Source organism: Xenopus laevis, chromosome 1S (assembly GCF_017654675.1).
Source record: "Xenopus laevis strain J_2021 chromosome 1S, Xenopus_laevis_v10.1, whole genome shotgun sequence".
Classification (NCBI taxonomy): Eukaryota; Metazoa; Chordata; class Amphibia; order Anura; family Pipidae; genus Xenopus; species Xenopus laevis.
In genome coordinates, this window is record NC_054372.1 from 194,882,058 (window position 1) to 194,905,144 (window position 23,087).

The 23,087-nt window shown below is 44.7% G+C and overlaps 1 protein-coding gene across 2 annotated transcripts; it reads left to right on the forward strand.

Moving 5' to 3' along the window:
* Window positions 1–1,120: 1,120 nt before the first annotated feature.
* Window positions 1,121–13,549, forward strand: atp5f1a.S (ATP synthase F1 subunit alpha S homeolog). 2 transcript variants are annotated; one of them, NM_001086978.1, is given in 12 exon segments: window positions 1,177–1,301; window positions 5,344–5,422; window positions 6,296–6,465; window positions 6,699–6,872; window positions 6,949–7,115; window positions 7,981–8,129; window positions 8,900–9,051; window positions 10,459–10,683; window positions 10,765–10,872; window positions 12,112–12,256; window positions 12,344–12,494; window positions 13,335–13,545. In NM_001086978.1, coding segments are annotated over 12 exon segments (1,662 nt in total). In that variant the 5' UTR covers window positions 1,177–1,241; the 3' UTR covers window positions 13,417–13,545.
* The last annotated feature ends 9,538 nt before the right edge of the window (window positions 13,550–23,087 follow it).

Sequence of the window (23,087 nt, forward strand, 5' to 3'; positions counted from 1 at the left end):
ATATATAAGGACACTATGGGGAGTAGGGAACAGTACAGTATATAAGGACACTATGGGGAATATATTGAGGGAACAGTACAGTATATAAGGACACTATGGGGAGTAGGGAACAGTACAGTATATAAGGACACTATGGGGAATATATTGAGGGAACAGTACAGTATATAAGGACACTATGGGGAGTAGGGAAACAGTAACAAGTATAAAGGGACACTATGGGGGAAATTAGGGAACAGTACAGGTATATAAGAGACAACTACTGGGGAATATTGAGGGAACAGTACATAATAATAAGGACACATGGGGAATATATTGAGGGAACAGTACAGTATATAAGGACACTCACTGGGGGAGTAGGTGAACAGTACCAGTATATAAGAGCACTATGGGGAATAATGAGGGAACAGTACAGTATATAAAGGACACTATGGGGAATATATTGAGGGAAACAGTACAGTATATAAGGACACTATGGGGAATATATTGAGGGAACAGTTACCAGTATATAAGGACACTATGGGGAATATATTGAGGGAAACAGTACAGTATATAAGGAACTATGGGGATATATATGGAGGGAAACAGTACAGTATATAAGGACACTAATGGGGAATATAATTGAGGGAACAGTACAGTATATAAGGACACTATGGGGAGTATATTGAGGGAACAGTACAGTATATAAGGACACTATGGGGAGTATATTGAGGGAACAGTACAGTATATAAGGACACTATGGGGAGTAGGGAACAGTACAGTATATAAGGACACTATGGGGAATATATTGAGGGAACAGTACAGTATATAAGGACACTATGGGGAATATATTGAGGGAACAGTACAGTATATAAGGACACTATGGGGAATATATTGAGGGAACAGTACAGTATATAAGGACACTATGGGGAGTATATTGAGGGAACAGTACAGTATATAAGGGCAGGGTTTATATGTGACTGGAGGAGGATTAGTTGCAGGAAACATTGAGCTCTAATGTCAGTGAGAGGGAAATATAATAAACTTCACATATTTCCAAATGGCATCGACCAATAAAGTTTGTTGACGAGCAAATCCTGGGACTGGAGGGGGCGTGGCACGGCAGGGGGCGTGGTATATGAGAGGGCGGGAGTGACCTTCCTTACACAAACCCGCTGCCGGTGTCGCCATCTTCTCAGTGTGCGCGGACAGGCGGACACGGAACATCCCTCTACAATCAGTCACCAGCGTCCAGAGCCGCAGTCATGCTGTCAGTCCGTGTAGCCGCCGCGCTGGCCCGCGCTCTGCCTCGTCAGTCCGGCCTGGTGAGTACTGAGCTCCCCGCTGTCTGCTCTTCACTCTGCACCCGGCTGCGCCGCCATCTTGGAGGTGAGGCCTGTCAGTGGCGCAGCCGGGCTGAGGGCTTGGGGGTGTAGCGGCTTTATGGCGGCCCAGCTGGGGATGTGCGAGTGTCGCTCCTGCTCTTTGTCCCCGGCTGCTGGTGCTGAGCGTGTTGTTAGGGGGAGGCCTCGGGGAACGACTGAAGGTCACGCCGGACACTGTGTCATTGGGACAGGACTTGTCCTTCCTACTCGCCTCTCCCTTCTCTCACACGTGCAGCCCTCACTGGGGAACACTGGCCTGGGAGTCTGGAAACGTTACTGACACACTCGCTGCTTCCCACTCACACTCTGCTCCTGCTTTATTATAAGCGCGACACTGCCGCAAAGTGTCACTGTACTCCTTGTAAACTGCTTCCATTGGACTGTCTCTCCTCACTGGTTTTATTGTTGTAACACTGCACTGCTGCCTATAGGGGTAACCCCTTACTGTTCTACAGACAGCAGGTGATGTAAGGACACCAGGTGCTGCTGAGGATGATGGGAAATAGCTGTAGAAAATCAGGTGCTGCAGAGGATGATGGGAATTGGCTGTAGAAAATCAGGTGCTGCAGAGGATGATGGGAAATAGCTGTAGAAAATCAGGTGCTGCAGAGGATGATGGGAAATAGCTGTAGAAAATCAGGTGCTGCAGAGGATGATGGGAATTAAATGTAGAAGCTCAGGTGCTGCAGAGGATGATGGGAAATAGCTGTAGAAGCTCAGGTGCTGCAGAGGATGATGGGAATTGCCTGTAGAAGCTCAGGTGCTGCAGAGGATGATGGGAATTGGCTGTAGAAGCTCAGGTGCTGCAGAGGATGATGGGAAATGGCTGTAGAAAATCAAGTGCTGCAGAGGATGATGGGAAATAGCTGTAGAAAATCAGGTGCTGCAGAGGATGATGGGACATAGCTGTAGAAAATCAGGTGCTGCAGAGGATGATGGGAAATAGCTGTAGAAAATCAAGTGCTGCAGAGGATGATGGGAAATAGCTGTAGAAAATCAGGTGCTGCAGAGGATGATGGGAAATAGCTGTAGAAAATCAGGTGCTGCAGAGGATGATGGGAATTAAATGTAGAAGCTCAGGTGCTGCAGAGGATGATGGGAAATAGCTGTAGAAGCTCAGGTGCTGCAGAGGATGATGGGAATTGCCTGTAGAAGCTCAGGTGCTGCAGAGGATGATGGGAATTGGCTGTAGAAGCTCAGGTGCTGCAGAGGATGATGGGAAATAGCTGTAGAAGCTCAGGTGCTGCAGAGGATGATGGGAAATGGCTGTAGAAGCTCAGGTGCTGCAGAGGATGATGGGAATTGGCTGTAGAAGCTCAGGTGCTGCAGAGAATGATGGGAATTGGCTGTAGAAGCTCAGGTGCTGCAGAGGATGATGGGAAATGGCTGTAGAAGCTCAGGTGCTGCAGAGGATGATGGGAATTGGCTGTAGAAGCTCAGGTGCTGCAGAGAATGATGGGAAATGGCTGTAGAAGCTCAGGTGCTGCAGAGGATGATGGGAATTGGCTGTAGAAGCTCAGGTGCTGCAGAGGATGATGGGAATTGGCTGTAGAAGCTCAGGTGCTGCAGAGGATGATGGGAATTGGCTGTAGAAGCTCAGGTCAAGATCAGGACTTCCTGATTCTTGATGGTCAGCCGGTCGTGGGTCCGGCTTGCGGATAAGCTACTTGCGGGTACGGTCGGGTAGCGGTTCCAAGCGGGTAAGAATGCGGGTACGGGTCCCAAAAAATGGACCCGCGCAAGACTCTAGCACAAGTATGCAAACTAGGAACTGGCAAATAAGAACAGTGATTGGCTATTGGTAGCCTCTATAAGGACTGGCAGCCTACAGGACACTTGTGTGGCACTACAACTGGTCTATACATCTCAAAAACTTGCCTAGAATTCAAAAATGAGCACCTGCTTTGAGCACCCAGGGCACAACATGAAATGAATTGGGGAGCAGCATGTCGCTCATGAGCCACTTGTTGGGGATCACTAATGTAGAGATAAATATTCTGAGACAATTTGCAGCTGGCTTTCATTTTTTAATATTTGGTGGGTTAAAGTTAAGGTACAAGAGGGGGGTTGTGGGTGCACTCCTAAGGCCATATAAAAAATATTTAAATACAATAATCCCCTGTCTAAAAAGAGAAAAACAGGGTTTTTTGTTACAAAGTTATGATCATAAAATTGGTAAGCCGCCATACCACGTCAAGGTAAACCCCGAATGGCGGTCCCTAACCTGTTTACCTGTGATCAAAATTTAAAACCTTGGTTTCAATCTGGATTAGATCCTCCCCCGCCACCTGCATATGCGGCTTTTGAGGGGGAGACTGCCCAGACCAACGCCCATTTAAAAAAAAAATGTGATTGTGAAGAGACTATAATGAAGGAAAAGTAAAGTTGTATATATAAGTGCACACTTGTGTGTGTATGTGTGTGAGTATAAGTATAAGTACAGGTGTGAGTATAGATTTAGAGGGAGATGAAAAAGGAAAAGCTAAATGTGGAGTGTAATAGGTGTAATGTGTGTGGGTCTGTGCAAGTGTTACCTAGTGATAAGTGCAGCAAATATAATGAGTGTCTCACAGGCGTTGGTAATAAAAAGGCCAAAGCCTCCCCAGCCGCTAGCATTTGTGGCTTTTAAGGGAGAAAAATTGCCCAAACCAAGGATTAATCAAAACAACAAGGACATAGGGCCACCGTTAATTTACCTTGACGTGGTATGGCGGCTTACCAATTTTATGATCATAACTTTGTAACAAAAAACCCTGTTTTTCTTTTTTTAGACGGGGATTATTGTATTTATATATATATATTTTTATATGGCCTTAGGAGTGCACCCACAACCCCCCTCTTGTACCTTAAAGGAAAACTATACCCCCCAAACAATGTAGGTCTCTATCAAAAGATACTGAGTAAAACAGCTCATGTGTAAAACCCTGCTTCATGTAAATGAACCATTATCATAATAATATACTTTTTTAGTAGTATGTGCCATTGGGTAATCATAAATAGAAAACTGCCATTTTAAGAAACAAGGGCCGCCCCCTGAGATCGTACGATTCACTGTGCACACATACAAACCACATGTAAGGTCACATGAGCCAATTAACAGACAGAGTTCTGCCTTTTGCTTCCTCACTTCTTCCTGTTACAGTTAGTGTTGTAGTATTTCTGGTCAGGTGATCTCTGAGGCAGCACAGATAGAGTCACCAAATGGTGGTTCAAGGCAAGAGATGTAAAAGGGCAATATTTATGTAAATATATATTCCAGTTTGGTAAGATTCTTTAATATGTCATTCAATTTGATATGATATAAACTATCTGTTGCTTAAGTGTTCATTTTGGGGGTATAGTTTTCCTTTAAAGTTATTAAGCTCTTTATTCAGCAGCTCTCCGTTTTCAGCAAACTGGTTGCTACAGTCCAAATTAACCTAGCAACCATGCACTGGTTTAAATAAGAGACAACAATATGAATAGGAGAGGCCAGGATAGAAAAAACAAATAGAAAGTAGCAATAGCAATACATTTGTAGCCTTACAGAACACTTATTTTTTGTTTTTATATGGGCACAGTGAACTCTAGAAAGAGTCAGAAGAAAAAGGCAAATATTAAAAAAACTATTAAAATTATGTCCAATTGGAAAGTTGCTTAGAATTAGCCATTCTATAACATACTAAAAGTTAATTTAAAGGTGAAGCGCCCCTTTAATGATTGAGAGCTGCATGGAGCATCCAGGAATTAGATGGGATTAATTCTGATTGTCATTATCCTAACGGCAATATTTGCACATCCCTGGCCTTCAGCTATCGGCTAGTGAGCTTGGCAACTCTTCACTCATATTTATACTCGTTATCATTCCGATGGTTTTATATAGCAGCCCTGTGGGACATATTTCTACCTCCAACATAGATGTGTGTATTTATGAAGCAGTTTATTAATGGAATATACATAGTTTAATAGTGGCTTCTTTTGTCTTTTCTGCTTCCTCTTATAGGTGTCCAAGAAAGCCCTCGGTGCTGCATTTGTTGCCACCAGGAACATTCATGCATCTGGCGCATGGCTTCAGAAGTCTGGTAAGATGAATTTATTAGGGGGGGGGGTTATTTACATTCAGCAGTTTATCCAGCGGAGAGGAGGCCAAACCTGCCTGACCTGCCTGACCTGCAGGAGGAGTGGACTTATATTGTAGGTTAAACATTTAATCCATTGATATGTTTCATTATTACTAGAGATACTGCTCATCATGCAGATTTGCTTATAGTTACACAGACTAGAGCCATGGCTGTATATACATATTGTAGTTAAAGGGCACGTGTTGGACAAAAATATTCTCCCCAACCAAAGGTGTGGGCTGTTAGTCTGAACTCCCATTGGGGGTAACCAGCGCTAGGACATTCGCCATGTGATGGAGATCCCAGTGCAAGCGGCCATATCAGATCACATGCACATAATTAGGGATGCCACTAATCCACTATCTGGGATTCGGCCGAATCCTTCTTGAAAGATTCGGCCCGATTACTGAATTTGCATATGCAAATTAGGTGCAGGAAAGGAAAAGGTGGCTTTTTTTTTTTTTTTTTTTACTTGTTTTGTGGCAAAAACTCACTTCCCCTTCCTTTCCCGAATTTACATATGCAAATACTGTGCATCCCTACACATAATGAGCAAGTTGCGGCATTTGTTCATTATAAGTTTGCTCCAACATGACCACTCATACAGGGAGTTAACTCCAACCAGAGCATGGGCTCTTAGCCCACATCTGTAGTTGCTTCCCAGTAAAACTGCACCCAATGCATCACATTCAGGTACCATTGGCGTGCTATATACTGCAACTCAAAAGTATAAAGATAATTGTAGTTCATCCACTTTCTCTAGCCGGCTAAAGTGCTGCTATACTGAATCTAAGCAATAAAATGTATATATACTAATCACATTGTTCCCTGCAGGCACCGCAGAAGTGTCCTCTATCCTGGAAGAGAGAATCCTTGGTGCCGACATCAGCACCGACCTGGAGGAGACTGGCCGGGTCCTTTCCATTGGTGATGGTATCGCTCGTGTCTATGGGCTTAGGAATGTCCAGGCAGAAGAGATGGTGGAATTCTCGTCTGGCCTGAAGGTGACTTTCCTGTTCAACTTGACTTTCCTTTTAATTTGTTTAATTTTTAGTCTGCCCCTTTTGTTCAGTCCAGGTCTTAAAGGAAAACTTTACCCCCCAAAATAAATACTTGAGCAACAAACTCCTTTTAGTTACTTCTTGGTTATGAGAGGGTGGTGTCGGCCTTTTGCCCTGCTAATCAAATGTCTGTAAAACTTTTTGAAGATATCACATGGTTTTGTCGTTCATTTCAGGGCATGTCGTTGAACTTGGAGCCTGACAATGTTGGTGTGGTGGTGTTTGGTAACGACAAGCTGATTAAGGAAGGCGACATTGTGAAGAGGACAGGAGCCATTGTGGATGTGCCCGTGGGTGATGAGCTGCTGGGTCGTGTTGTTGATGCTCTGGGTAACGCTATTGATGGCAAGGTAACTAGACACATTACTGTGTTACTTAAAGTTGTACAATAAGCAGATATTCCAAGCTAACCCTCTTTATTTACAGGGCCCCCTTACATCAAAAATCCGCAGAAGAGTGGGTCTGAAGGCCCCAGGTATCATTCCCCGTATCTCTGTGAGGGAACCCATGCAGACTGGCATTAAGGCTGTTGACAGTTTGGTGCCCATTGGCCGTGGTCAGCGTGAGCTCATCATCGGTGACAGACAGACTGGGTAAGAATAAACTTGTGTGATAGTTGGTGCAGCTGATACTGTAATATATACATTTACTCATTGTTTCTCTTGTTCCTTATCTAATATCCCGCTTTTACTTGTGGAATTCTTATATTCTTGCTGCATATAACTTCTGCTGCTTTTGGCTGCCCGTGCCCACAATAATACCATGCAACATTGCTTCTAGATAAGCCAATATGAATATACTTGGGGGAGTGTAATAGGAAGTCTTTTGATAAATATCACCATAGTGAATACTGAGTGTGTAAGAAGTTGGCAATGTACCTGTAAATATATTATAATCTGGCCAAGCCATACCCTGTATACTTTAAAGGGCAGATTTATCAAGGGTCTAATTGTAAATTGTAATTTTTCGGGTAATTTCAATTGGTCGATTTTCAAGTACATGAACTCGAAATTCAACCTTTGATAAATCTGCCCCTAAATATGCATATCAAAATAGTTACTTCATTTAATGCAAAGGGGTGGGTCAAAGTATAGACTGACTATATATAGACTTTTTAATTTTTTTTTTTATTTATACCTATATTATACAGGTGTTGGATCTGTTATGCAGAAACCCATTCTCCAGAACACTCCAAATTACGTAATGGCTGTCTCCTGTAGACTCCATTTTATCCAAATTTTTTTAAATTATTTCCTTTTTCTCTCTTGTAATAAAACAGTAGCTGGTACTTGATCCCAACTAAGATATAATTAATCTTTATTCGAGGCAAAACCAACCTATTGGGTTTATTTAATGTTTACTTGATTTTCTAGTAGACTTAAGGTATGAAGATCCAGAAAACACTGGATAACAGGTCCCATACCTGTAGTTGCTTATATGTACTTTTACCTTCCTCAGCAAAACCTCCATTGCCATCGATACGATTATCAACCAGAAGAGATTCAACGAGGGAACTGATGAGAAGAAGAAGCTGTACTGTATCTATGTGGCCATTGGTCAGAAGAGATCCACTGTGGCTCAGCTGGTCAAGAGACTGACTGATGCAGGTATGAACTGCTGCTAAACATGCCCTAAATCTTTACCTTTGCAAGTTTTATGAACTGTTATTTATATATGCAAATAGGTATAGCTTAAAGGATAAGTAAACATTTAAAAAGTGAAAAATTGACGAGAGTGCTATTCTAAGCACTTTAGCAATGTACATTCATTATTTATTTTCTTTTTATTCCAAGATATTAAGGGATACATGTGCTGTTAATATGAATGAATTTTGTTACAACAGCGCCACCTGCTGGGTCAGTTTCCCACAGTCTGACCACCAAGTAGTCAAGGAAGTTGTCAGGAGAAAGAAAGAGGCTGATGTTCTTCTGCTTTAGGAATAAAATTAGAAATCTTTCTCGCATCTTTCCTAAGCAGAAGAACATCAGCCTCTTTCTTTCTCCTGACAACTTCCTTGACTACTTGGTGGTCAGACTGATCAGAAACTGACCAGCAGGTGGCGCTGTTGGAACAAAATTCATTCATATTAACAGTACATGTATCCTAATATCTTGGAATAAAAAGAAAATGACTTATTTTAAAGGTTTACTTGTACTTTAAAAGGGATGCTGTGCATCATTAAACAGCTATTTGTGTAATGAAGTGTGTAAAATGTGACATATATATATAAAGCCTAAATATAAAAAGCAGTATTTTTGATCAAAATGTTCCCCAAACCATACTAGTCGCGCCCATCTGTTCAATTTTCTTCACAATTGCTTGGTTGCTTGTGTAAGGTTTGCAGCATTACTGACCGTAAGCTTTTCTTCTCACACAGATGCCATGAAATACACCATTGTGGTGTCTGCTACAGCCTCTGATGCTGCTCCCCTGCAATATCTGGCTCCATACTCCGGCTGCTCCATGGGAGAGTATTTCAGAGACAATGGAAAACACGCTTTGATCATCTATGATGACTTGTCCAAGCAGGTGAGCTTTACAAATGTCCACTCAGCCTAGTTGGAAGGTCACTTGTGAACTCTAAACCCCTCGCTGGTCACACTTGTGCTTTCTTTTGGAATTGCCTCCCCTTTTTTCCTGCCTTAATTACTGCAACCTACTCCTCACAGGTATCCCAACAAGTCGCCTTTCACAACCCCAATCTGTTCTAAATGCGACCGCTAGACTCTCTAATCTATCTCACTGCTCATCATCAGCTGCTCCCATATGACTGGCTCTCAATCTCCTCTAGAATAAAATTCAAATTACTACACATTCAAGCCCATTAGCAATAAAGCCCCTCCCTATTTTTCATCTCTGATCTCCAAATTCTCCTTCACGCAACCTTCTCTCTGCTTCTGATCTTCGCCTTACTTCTCCTCTCATCACTTCTGCCCATTCTCATCTACAAGACTTCTCTTGGGCCTCTGCTTTTGTCTGGAATGCCCTGCCTCGAGTTGTCAGACTTTCTCCTTCCAAACGCTCGTTTAAGACCCACGTGTTTAAAAAAGCTTATTCAATGTACCTTAAAGGGGAACTATCGTGAACATTTAATATTAGCTTCAGCATACTGAAATAAGAAACTTTCCAAATTAATTCTGTACCGTTTCTGAAATAAGTTATCTTCCCTTTCTCAGCATCTGTTTCTCTTCATTCTCTCTTCATGCAGCAGTTGGGTGTCGGATATTCATTGGGTGTCGGATATTCATTGGGTGTCGGATATTCATTGGGTGTCGGATATTCATTGGGTGTCGGATATTCATTGGGTGTCGGATATTCATTGACAGTTAGATCCAATATATCTTATAGGGGGGCTCCTTTTGCCTAGAAGATGTATTAGATCTCACTCTATTAAACTCACCAGACATCATGTCTCTCTACATGCAGGATTTGTGCAAAAGGCAGTTATTTTGTTTGTACTGGAATCAGTTATTTGAGTGAGCTCTAATACATCTGCTAGGAAAGGAGCCCCCCTATAAGATATATTGGATCTAACTGTCAATGAATATCTGACACCCAACTGCTGCATGAAGACAGAATGAAGAGAAACAGATGCTGAGAGGAATAGTGAAGATAAACTTGATTATTTCAAAAACGATGCAGAATATTTAATTGTATTTAAAGCTTATATTACATTTTCATTTTTGCTATAATTCCTCTTTAATTGGTCTGTATCATCACAATTTTCTAAAATCCTAAACTTTAGTTGTAAACTCTCGTGTGTAGGGCCCTCTAATCTTATTCTACTCTTTAAACCCCTGTTTGTTATAACTAAGGTAAAGCACTGCATAACTAGTTGGCGCTGTATAAATGGTGTACAGATTCTCAATTATTGGACTGATCAGAAAATTTGTTTATTTTTTTTTTTTTCATAACTATATAACTGTTTCCCCTCAGGCTGTAGCCTACCGTCAGATGTCTCTGTTGCTGCGTCGTCCTCCTGGTCGTGAGGCCTACCCCGGGGATGTCTTCTATCTTCACTCCCGTCTTCTGGAAAGAGCAGCGAAAATGAACGATCATTTTGGAGGCGGCTCCCTGACTGCTCTCCCTGTCATTGAAACACAGGCGGGTGATGTGTCCGCTTACATCCCAACCAATGTCATCTCCATCACTGATGGACAGGTATGTAGCGATTCATAAGTACAGCCTACATCCGTGTCTGGAAATGCAAGAACCCTACTGACAATACTTTACTACTTGTAGATTTTCTTGGAGACAGAGTTGTTCTACAAGGGTATCCGTCCTGCTATCAACGTAGGTCTGTCTGTGTCCAGAGTGGGATCAGCTGCTCAGACCAGAGCTATGAAACAGGTAAATGACTGGCTGCTTAGTGTTACTTAGAAGTAATCTCCTTTATCACTGGGAAGCCAAGGTTTGTGGTGGCTTTGTAAATAGTGATCCTGTGACCTTTTTCGGTTCCCTGTTTTTTCTTCTGTGGAGTAATGTCAAAACTTCTTTAAGGTGTTGTTCACCTTCCAAACACTATTTCAGTTTATTTGTTAACCATAAATATGTTGTTCAATTGCTTTCCATCTTTTTTTTTTTTTTTTTTCCTGAAATGTATGCTGAATTTATATAACAAGCCGTCTTTCTCAAGTGGTGCTTGGTGCTTGCCAGAGCACATTCTAATGCAGGAATCGACAATTCTACTCCATTGCGTGCCCCTCCCTTTGGTATTTTGGATAGTGCAATTGCTTTCTTGCACTAGAAGCCGAATTTCCACTTTGAAAAATGGGAAATTGTCTCTTAAAGGAGAAGGAATGTCTGAACTTAAGTAAGCTTTATCAGAAAGGTCTATATAAATACACCAGTAAACCCTCAAAGTAATGCTGCTCTGAGTCCTCTGTCAAAAGAAACAGCACATATCTTTCCTTCTATTGTGTACTCATGGGCTTCTGTATCAGACTTCCTGTTTTCAGCTTAAACCTCCAGGGCTTGGGCTTGAGCATGCTCAGTTTGTTCCTCTCTCCCTCCTCCCCTCTCTGCTGTAATCTGAGCCCAGAGCTATGAGTGAGCAGGAAGTGATATCACACAAAGCTAATATGGCAGCTGCTATCCTAAACAAACAATAGCTTCTAGAGCGGTTTACTCTGGTATTCTGCAGAATAAATATAGGGTTCTAGCTTGCACTATTGTGGCTATTCTATTGGCAATAAACTCCTTTGTTAGCTTTCCTTCTCCTTTAAATGTATTTGCAATCCATAGAGAATTGCAGCACTCCCAAGCGATGGTAATAAAACTGCCTTTTATTTTACATTTTGGTTGTGCTACGATCGCTTGGTAGTGCTTCAATTCTCTATGGATTCTGGATGAAAATATGTGAACAGATTAGACTGCGTGCACCTCTGGGGGGGGGGGAAGGTTATTTCCTATCACTAAAGTGCTGGATAATGGTTTGTATCTTAAATGTATCTGCACAGCTCTGCCCCTAGTGCTCAAATATCTGGAAAAATCTGAATACAAATTTGCTTTTAAAATGAGTAAACCTTTCATTTTAAAATTGCTCCATATTGAGTGGCAAATGCTGATTCAGAAATGATCTGTTTATAGGTGGCCGGTACTATGAAGCTGGAGTTGGCTCAGTACCGTGAAGTTGCTGCTTTTGCTCAATTCGGCTCTGATTTAGATGCGGCTACACAACAACTCCTGAACCGTGGCGTGCGTCTGACTGAGTTGCTGAAGCAAGGGCAATACGGTAAGAACCTGAAAAGCAAATTGCTTTACATCCCCATGTTAATGCTTGCAATTGCCAAACATTTAATTACATTGTGCTTCATTGCAGTTCCCATGGCCATTGAAGAACAGGTAACAGTAATCTATGCCGGTGTCAGGGGACATCTTGACAAGATGGAGCCCAGCAAAATCACCAAGTTTGAGAGCGCTTTCCTTTCTCACGTTAAGAGCCAACACCAGGAGCTTCTTGCTACAATCAGGTGAGGGAACTTGGTCCTGACCAGTTGGCTCTTGTATTGTTATCCACTTTCTGACTGGAAGGGAAAGTAGGAGTTCTCAAAGGACAGTACAAGCAAGACGCAAATGGAGTGACTTCTTTAATTTAAAGGGATACTGTCATGGGAATTTTTTTTTTTTTTTTCCAAAATGAATCAGTTAATGGTGCTGCTCCAGCAGAATTCTGCACTGAAATCCATTTCTCAAAGGAGCAAACAGATTTATTTATATTCAATTTTGAAATCTGACATGGGGCTAGACATAGTCAATATCCTAGCTGCCCCAAGTCATGTGACTTGTGCTCTGATAAACTTCAATCACTCTTTACTGCTGTACTGCAAGTTGGAGTGATATCACCCCCTCCCTCCCCCCCCCAGCAGCCAAACAAAAGAACAATGGGAAGGTAACCAGATAGCAGCTCCCTAACACAAGATAACAGCTGCCTGGTAGATCTAAGAGCAACACTCAATAGTAAAAACCCATGTCCCACTGAAACGCTTTCAGTTACATTGAGTAGGAGAAACAACAGGCTGCCAGAAAGCAGTTCCATCCTAAAGTGCTGGCTCTTTCTGAAATCGCATGACCAGGCAAAATGACCTGAGATGCACCTACACACCAATATTACAACTAAATACACTTGCTGGTTCAGGAATAACATTTTATATTGTAGAGTGAATTATTTGCAGTGTAATTTAGAAATAAAAACATCACAAATCATGACCGAATCCCTTTAAGGAGCAAGTTGCCCAGTTCCCCCTAAATTTTTTTTTTTTATGCCTCAACTTCAAAACTATCCTTTATCTGTAACTTGATTTTATTTTTAGGACTGATGGCAAGATCTCTGAACAGGCCGATGCCAAACTCAAAGAAATCGTTCTGAACTTCCTGTCCACATTCGAAGCATAAACTCTGCCTCCAGTTTGTGACGTCGCTGTTCCCAAATGTTCTGGTTTTCATTGTCGCTAAACTTATTGAAGCACTTGTGCTTTTAATGTACAGAAATATCTCTAATGGAGAGTAAACCTTCGTGAAAATTTAACTTTGCTGTTTTTTTGTTTTGCTTATCATGAGATTTTGTTATGAGATGTCGGGGGTCCGGTTTACCCTAGCAATGAGACATAAGTAGGACAGGGCCTGGGTAGAATATTAAGTAATGCAAAATAGTTTCCCAGAACAGTAGGTTTAATGGATGCAATGGTCTGTGATCTCCACTCAGACAGCATTTTAAGTTAGAAAAAGGTAGAAGATGAAGAAAACATGACATTCTATAATTTGACTGAAATGTCCACTTTGCTCTGGTCCTTCAATTTAAGTATAAAAGCGCAATATTGTTGTGATATTGACTCATAGTAGATCCAGATTGCGTCTGTTATACAGGGACCCTACTATGTATTGGGGTACCCTTTTAAAATTCTGGCTGTGTATTGGTCAATACCAAAAAAACAGGTAATGTTTGTCCCATTCTGTGGTAAAGGTTCCAGGAAAAACCACCATCTTATAGTAAAGGTGTGGAACGTATTATCTTGACTGATTGGGACAGGAGTTTTTCAGTCGTTTTGGATCACAATATCTTAAAATTGTTTGCATAAAATGACTGAAGTAAAAGGAATCCTGTATTTCTGAGCTTGTTGAACAATGGACCCCCGTACTTTTTAAAGAAGGTTGAAATATCTGCAGTAATCTGGTTCATGGTCATGAACAGGCACAGAATATAAACGGTCTAGCCAAATTCTAATTTTACCACCATTTTTGTTTATGGTGTGTGATTAGGACATAGAATAGTTCTGTGCCAGGCCATTGTAATATGTAAAACAATCTAAGAAATATTACTCTCTCATCTCAGGGGGACACAGGCACTGGAGGGTTAACTTCACCTTCCGGGAGGAAAGGACACTAAAAACAAGAACTTTGACAGCCCTCCCTGGGGCCAGCCCGCCTATCCCAGCAGGTCACACCCCAGTTTTTTTAGTGTCCTCATGGGAGGAGGACACTCTCCCCTCAGGGGAGATTTTCTATTTGATTTTTTATTTATTTATTTAATTTCTTATTATTTATTTATTTTCCTTTTAGGTAATTCCCGGGCAGGAATTCCGGTTCAGTCCCGGTTGATACAGGGCATTTTGTTGATGGGGCAGGAGCTACTGCTCTGTCCCCTGAGCCCTTGCGCACCTTGAGACAGGAGCTGCGGCTCAGTTCTCCTGGTTGGGGGGCCAGCGGCTGGATCCGCTCTTCCGCACCCCCAACCCAGTAGTGGTTCTCCACTTTTGGCTCCGACCACGCTACTCCCTTACCCAGGGAGAGGAGCGGCGGGTTTCCTTAGAGGCCTTTTTTGCGGCTTCGCGCCGCTCACAGGTGACGTCATCGCGCATGCGCGCCGCACTCCCTTCTCTTCGCACCGTTTTTCCTCTCTCTGGGCGCAGTCTTGCAGCGCTCCTCCCGGATCACCAGTCTGCCACAGGCTCTCCAGACCACACGGCTCCATCCTCCTACACAGGCACTGGCAGGCTAACTTCCTCTTCCAGAGGCAGAGTCCTTACAGGCACAGATTTTCAGCGTTCAGGCTGCATCTCACAGGGGACGGCTGACACACCTTTCAGGCCTGTATCATTCCTTACCTACATTAGACCCTTGGGCTACCTTTTCTATCTCTAGCTTAGGTATATATTATATATATATTGGGGACTATGGCAGATCCCACCAGGGAGGGTCCTAAGCTGCGTTCTACGCAATCTACTGCCAAGGTTCCTTCCGTGCCTAATTGTCGCGCCAGACTTCCTCTGGGTCACCCTGAGCCTACTTGTACAGCATGTTCGCAGCCTTCCCATGCCCCTGCTTCCACGGACAGCCAGGGCGCATCGGCTACAGTACCTGAACCTCCCTGGGCTAAAAATTTAGCGGACTCTATTTCTTCCCTTCAGGGACTTGCACGTCTCCCCGAGTCCTTAGACAAGTTCCTTGCCCAGCTGACTTCCCAACCTCCCTCTGGGATAGCCGGGAAACGCAGGGTCTCTGACACAGTCTTACTTCCGAACTCCGACGAGGAGTCGGAACTGGCAGAGGATGGCCAAATTTCTGACAGGGACTCTGACGAGGATTCCCATCGGGAACCTGAGATTCCCCCAGCTATCTCAGACATAAGACAGCCTGATTGAGTCTGTTCTCGAGACTCTTAACGTGTCTCCACCTGTCTCAGCCGATCCTTCCACTGATCTCTTTAAGAGACAGAAAAAGACTGCTAAGTTGTTCCCTTCACATGACCAACTTTTTTCTGTAGTCAAGGATGAGTGGGCCTCTCCAGAACGAAAGATCAATCTTTCCCGTCGCTTCGCCCTTCTCTATCCTTTTCCCAAGGACGACACTGATCTTTGGTGCCTCTCTCCTACAGTCGATCCACCTATCTCCCGTCTAGCCAAGTCCACCACCATTCCAGTTCCAGACGCGGCTGGATTCAAGGATCCTATTGACAAAAGGCTGGAGGGATTCTGCAAATCCATCTTTTTCGCCTCAGGTGCAGCCCTCAGACCGACCTTCGCTACCGCTTGGGTCAGTCGCGCTTCAGAGGTTTGGGCCGATCAGCTCTGTCAGGCTGTTATAGATGGTTCTGACCAGGCTTCTATTTTACAGCTGGCAGAACAACTCAAGGAGGCTTCCCAGTTCCTCTGCCAGGCATCCTTAGACTCGGCGAAGATGATTGCCAGGGCTTCCGCCACTTCCATAGCGGCCAGACGTTTCCTCTGGCTCAAACATTGGTCGGCGGACTTGACATCCAAGAAGTCACTTGTCTCTATTCCCTTCGCAGGCAAGGTTCTATTTGGCACTGAGCTAGATAAAATCATCAGCCAGGCTACAGGGGGCAAAAGTACCCTCCTTCCACAGAACAAGCCTAAGCAGCAGTCGGCTAATCGTCGTTTCTCTCGATTTCGCTCCTTTCGCTCCAAACAAGCTAAAACTCCAACCACAGAAAGGAGCGCCCGTTCCTTTAGGGGAAAGTGGAAGAGACCTGCCTGGTCCGCTGGCAGACAAACTCAGAAACCTTCTGCCGACAAAGCATCCTCTTCCTGAAGGTTTGACCACCTCCCGAATCGAGCGGGTCGGCGGACGTCTCCTCTCTTTTCGGCAGGTCTGGTCTCACTCCTTCGTAGATGCCTGGGTCCACGAAGTGCTCCACCAAGGTTATTCCATAGAGTTTCGACACCCTCCTCCAGAGAGATTTCTCTCTTCTCCCCCACCGTCCAATCCCGTACGCAGAGCAGCCTTCTTAAAGGCCATTTCCGCCCTCCAACAGGCGGGGGTAGTGGTACCGGTACCCAAGGAGGAGGAACGGCAGGGATTCTATTCCATCCTCTTCTGCGTCCCCAAGAAGGACGGAGGAATACACCCCATCCTGGATCTCAAGAAACTCAATCGTTGCCTCAGACGTTTCTCTTTCCGGATGGAATCCATCCGTTCCGTCATTTCAGCAATGGAACCCGGGGAGTTTCTTTCCTCCGTCGACATCAAGGACGCTTACCTCCATATCCCTATTCACCGGGCGCATCATCGCTACCTGCGATTTGCCTCTCTGGGGAAGCACTTCCAATTTGTGGCTCTCCCCTTCGGCCTGGCCACGGCTCCTCGGGTCTTCACCAAGATCCTGGCCCCAGTTCTAGCCCTCCTTCGGTCTCGGGGGGTATCAGTGACCCCCTACCTGGACGATCTCCTCATCAAGGCTCCATCAGCCCAGAGGAATCGTTCCGATCTGTCCCTCGTGATCCAGACTCTGCAACAACACGGATGGATCATCAACTTCAAGAAGTCGTTCCTGGTTCCCGCACAGAGAATGACATTCTTGGGGACCCTCTTCGATACCCAGCTCTGCCGCACCTTTCTTCCAGCGGACAAGGCTCTAACTCTACGCAGCCGCATTCTCTCTCTAGCGGATTCGCCATGCACTCCTCTCAGATCTTGCATGCAGGTACTGGGGTTGATGGTCTCTGCGATAGATACCATTCCTTTTGCTCAGCTTCACACTCGCCCCCTTCAGCGAGCCATCCTGACACACTGGGACCCAGAGATAACGTGTCTGGACTCTCCCATCACCCTCCCCTCTCCGACGAGGACTTCCCTAAGGTGGTGGCTTCAACCAGCCAATCTCAACCAGGGCAAGCCGTTTGCAATCCTTCACTGGACCATCCTCACCACGGATGCCAGTCTCCGGGGTTGGGGTGCGGTGTGTCAGGGCCAGACAGCACAGGGCAGATGGCTCCCCTCAGAGACATCTCTTCCAATCAATGTCCTGGAACTCCGAGCCATTCGCCTGGCTCTCCTTCACTGGACAGACTTCCTCAGGGGCAAGACCATCAAGATTCAGACGGACAATGCCACGGCGGTGGCATACATCAACCATCAGGGAGGGACTCGCAGCAGGGGAGCCATGCAGGAGGCCTCGCGCATTCTCACCTGGGCGGAGAAGTATGTACCGGCCATTTCCGCAGTCCACATTCCGGGAGTGGAAAATTGGACGGCGGACTTCCTCAGCAGGGAAACTCTCGATCAAGGAGAATGGGCCCTGCACCCAGAAGTGTTCGAAATTCTGACCGACCAATGGGGCATGCCAGAGGTCGACTTGATGGCCTCCAGGACCAATGCAAAGACTCCGCTTTTCATGTCTCGGTCACGGGATCCAAGGGCTATAGGAGTAGACGCGCTCACGGCTCCTTGGCCGTTCCACTTCGTTTACGTCTTCCCCCCCCCCCTACCGCTCCTTCCCAGGATACTGAAGAGGATCAAGCGAGAGGGGGTCAGGACCATGCTAGTGGCTCCATACTGGCCCAGAAGGGCCTGGTTTGCAGATCTCGTCAATCTCGCAGAGACGGAGCCCATCCATCTTCCAAATCGTCAGGATCTTCTAAGCCAGGGCCCAGTATTCCACCCGAATATTCATCTGTTCCATTTGACGGCCTGGCTCTTGAGACCTTAGTCCTCAAACGGCAGGGGTTTGATGACCGAGTGATAGCGACCATGATTGCTGCCAGAAAACCTTCCTCTTCTCGTATCTATTACAGAACATGGAGGACTTACATCACTTGGTGTACCGCTCACTCTTTTCCCCCGCATCGCTACAGCACGGCCCGCATACTCGGATTTCTGCAGCAGGGTCTCGACAAAGGCCTTCGCCTTGCCTCCCTCAAGTCTCAGATCTCTGCCTTGTCCGTACTTTTCCAGCTCAACATTGCACTGAAATCGCCTGTTCGGACCTTCCTGCAGGGAGTCGCGCATCTCGCCCCTCCCATTCGGGCACCTGTACCTGGTTGGGACCTCAACCTGGTCCTGTCGGCTCTGCAGGGTGCTCCGTTCGAGCCCCTCGCTCAGGCCTCGGATGTCCTTCTCACCTGGAAGACCGTGTTCCTCCTCGCTATCACGTCGGCCAGACGTGTATCCGAGCTAGCAGCACTTTCCTGCCGTTCGCCTTTCTTAATTTTCCACCAGGACAAGGCTGTGCTCCGGCCCATACCCTCCTTCCTGCCAAAGGTAGTATCGGCCTTCCACCTCAACCAGGACATCGTGGTTCCATCCTTCTGTCCACACCCTAAGTGTTCTAAGGAAGCTGCACTGCATTCCCTGGATGTGGTCCGCGCCCTCAAATATTATGTTCACAGATCCAAATCCTTTCGCAGGTGTGATGCTCTCCTCATCATTCCTACTGGTCCACGGAAGGGTCTGAAAGCTTCCAAGACCACCCTTGCCAGATGGATACGATCCACGATTCACCGGACCTACCAGATCGCCGGTAGACCTTCTCCTCTGAGGGTCACGGCCCACTCGACCAGATCACTGGCGGCTTCCTGGGCAGCGCGGAACATGGCGTCTGTGGCGCAGATCTGCAAGGCTGCCACATGGTCTTCCATCCATACCTTCACCCGCTTCTACCAGGTTCATGTTGCCTCCTCCTCTGAGGCTGTTTTCGGTAGGAAGGTACTGCACGCTGCTGTGCAATCTTCAGCTTGATCTACCCACCCTTCTGGGGACTGCTCTTGAACGTCCCTCCAGTGCCTGTGTCCCCCTGAGATGAGAGAGTAAGATGGATTTTTGTCTTACCTGTAAAATCCTTTTCTCTCCATCGAAAGGGGGACACAGGCACGCCCATCCCTTGCGATCTCAAGCTTAGCCGCGGAAGGTTCCTTAGACAGTTCTGTCTAGATCCAGTATCACCTCCTGGTGGGGCTCCCAAGCCCTAGTGTTTTTTTGTCCTCGTTGCGTGGACATCCGTCAAGTTAGCCCAAGGTTCTTCCTTGGTCAGTTCTAGTTCATTCCTCAGTTATCTTTTACACTTTTAACGTTCTGGGGTGTGACAGCCTCTTGGTGGGGGTGTGGCCTGCTGGGATAGGCGGGCTGGCCCCAGGGAGGGCTGTCAAAGTTCTTGTTTTTAGTGTCCTTTCCTCCCGGAAGGTGAAGTTAACCCTCCAGTGCCTGTGTCCCCCTTTCGATGAAGAGAGAAAAGGATTTTACAGGTAAGACAAAAATCCATCTTTATATATCACTAATTGACAACAGGGGGTACATTATCCCTTATAATACATGAGCGATACTCAGAGTTCCCTGTATAACTCAGCCTGCAGCCTTGTGCCTTTATATGGTCACAGAACAACCCCTCAGTGACTTCTAATATCCTTATCATTTACAGTAGGGGGTACATTATCCCTTATAATACATGAGTGATACTCAGTTCCCTGTATAACTCAGCCTGCAGCCTTGTGTCTTTATATGGTCACAGAACAACCCCTCAGTGACTTCTAATATCCTTATCATTTACAGTAGGGGGTACATTATCCCTTATAATACATGAGTGATACTCAGAGTTCCCTGTATAACTCAGCCTGCAGCATTGTGTCTTTATATGGTCACAGAACAACCCCTCAGTGATTTCTAATATCCATATCATTTACAGTAGGGGGTACATTATCCCTTATAATACATGAGTGATACTCAGAGTTCCCTGTATAACTCAGCCTGCAGCCTTGTGTCTTTATATGGTCACAGAACAACCCCTCAGTGACTAATATCCTTATCATTTACAGTAGGGGGTACATTATCCCTTATAATACATGAGTGATACTCAGAATTCCCTGTATAACTCAGCCTGCAGCCTTGTGCCTTAATATGGTCACAGAACAACCCCTCTGTGACTTCTAATATCCTTATCATTTACAGTAGGGGGTACATTATCCCTTATAATACATGAGTGATACTCAGAGTTCCCTGTATAACTCGGCCTGCAGCCTTGTGTCTTTATATGGTCACAGAACAACCCCTCAGTGACTTCTAATATCCTTATCATTTACAGTAGGGGGTACATTATCCCTTATAATACATGAGTGATACTCAGAGTTCCCTGTATAACTCAGCCTGCAGCCTTGTGTCTTTATATGGTCACAGAACAACCCCTCAGTGACTAATATCCTTATCATTTACAGTAGGGGGTACATTATCCCTTATAATACATGAGTGATACTCAGAATTCCCTGTATAACTCAGCCTGCAGCCTTGTGCCTTAATATGGTCACAGAACAACCCCTCTGTGACTTCTAATATCCTTATCATTTACAGTAGGGGGTACATTATCCCTTATAATACATGAGTGATACTCAGAGTTCCCTGTATAACTCAGCCTGCAGCCTTGTGCCTTTATATGGTCACAGAACAACCCCTCAGTGACTTCTAATATCCTTATCATTTACAGTAGGGGGTACATTATCCCTTATAATACATGAGTGATACTCAGAGTTCCCTGTATAACTCAGCCTGCAGCCTTGTGTCTTTATATGGTCACAGAACAACCCATCAGTGACTTCTATTATCCTTATTTACAGAAGGGGGGGCTCCTCCAAATTGCACCCCGGTGCCTTTATGGTGGTTCCCAGGGACAAGGATAAGGGCAGCATCTGGGTGTGGCAGGTCAGACAGTTGTGAAAGGTAAAATGGGCACACCGTAATAGTGTATGTAGGGCCTACTATATAAGTAGCACTCATGATTAGGAGTAGTTTGAATGCTCTTTAAGAAACAAATACATTTTAGGGGTGATGTGGCTTAGTAAGGATCCCCTCCTGCAGCAATGGTTGCTTACCACTGCCTCCTGACTGGGGTTTTTCTGCTGTAAAAAAACAAACCTGCTTGTCTCTGTTTCCACTTCTGGAACAAGATCTAGAACTGTAAATAAGAAAAATAACTGATTTGCATTATTTAGGGATTTATACCAGAATATTTTTTTATGCACAATAATTCAACTTGTTTGCTAAACCGAATGTCTCTTGAATGTGCCTGTACCAGATCCATAACATTTTAGGGAGATTTCCATCTTTTATAGATCAAAAACTCCCAGCAGTAAATGACTGAATTTTCAAAGAGCCCCAGCAAACCATATATTTCTGCTGAATCCAAAATGGGTAAAACAGTGTCTTCTCCTAAATACCAAACATTGAAGTATTTCTGAACTAAGCATTTGCTCATAATGTTTGAAAGTATTGAAAAATCCTCTCCAAACAATCACAAGTTTGTATCTCCCACGTAGTATTCAGTACCAAGAAAAAACATCCTAAATAGGAAGGATGGGTTCCCTGATGGGTTTGATGCCCATTGTGCAGAGGATCACCAAAGAATCTGCCATCTAGAGACACTAAAAGAGTTTGCACATACAACTTGTCCCAGATGTCTCTTGATAAATTAACACATTTAATGCATTTTTATCTGGGGTAAAAACACTTTGAACTGCCCCCCTCCCCAAAACAATGTATTTTTGTAAACTACACAGACAAATCCATAATGGGTAAACGTCTTTCTACTCCAAAATACTGCGTTACGATGCTTTCCCGAAATTGCCAGTTTTAATGAAATACTTGAAAATCACCTCAAAGCTTCCATTTTTCTTGTCTCCCACATGGCATTAGGTGTCGAAAAAATATCCTAAATATGAATGCCAGGGGCCCACTTAAAGGGCATGTAAAGTCAAAAAATAAAATCCCAGTTTTACTTTAATGAAAAAGAAACCTATCTCCAATATACTTTGATTAAAAAATGTGTACCGTTTATTTAAGAAACCTGACTGTATGCAGTGAAATTCTCTCTTCATTTACTGCTGTGGATAGGAATTGTCAGACGGTCCCTAACTGCTCTGCAGGGAAACAATCATACTTATGAACAGCAGGGGGAGCCCCCGCCTTACTTCCCAGCCATGCAGAACTCAAGCAGCTTTGTTTATGACGATCCCTAAGCAGCCCAGACCACACTGAGCATGTGCACAGTCTTAGTCTTGCAAAGATGTATAACAAAGTTACAAGATGGTGACCCCCTGTGGCCAACTTTAAAAGCATAAATCATTTGTTTGATTAGGCTTGTGGTGCAGTACGTTTATGTTTAGTATACAAAATACAGCATTTCTAGCCTTATTCTAGATCAGGGATCCCCAACCTTGTTCACCCTTGAGCCACATTCAAATGTAAAAAGGGTTGGGGAGCAACATAAGCATGAATATAGTTCCCGAGGATGCCAACGAAGGGCTGTGATTGGCTATTTAGTAGCCCCTATGGGGACTGGCAGCCTA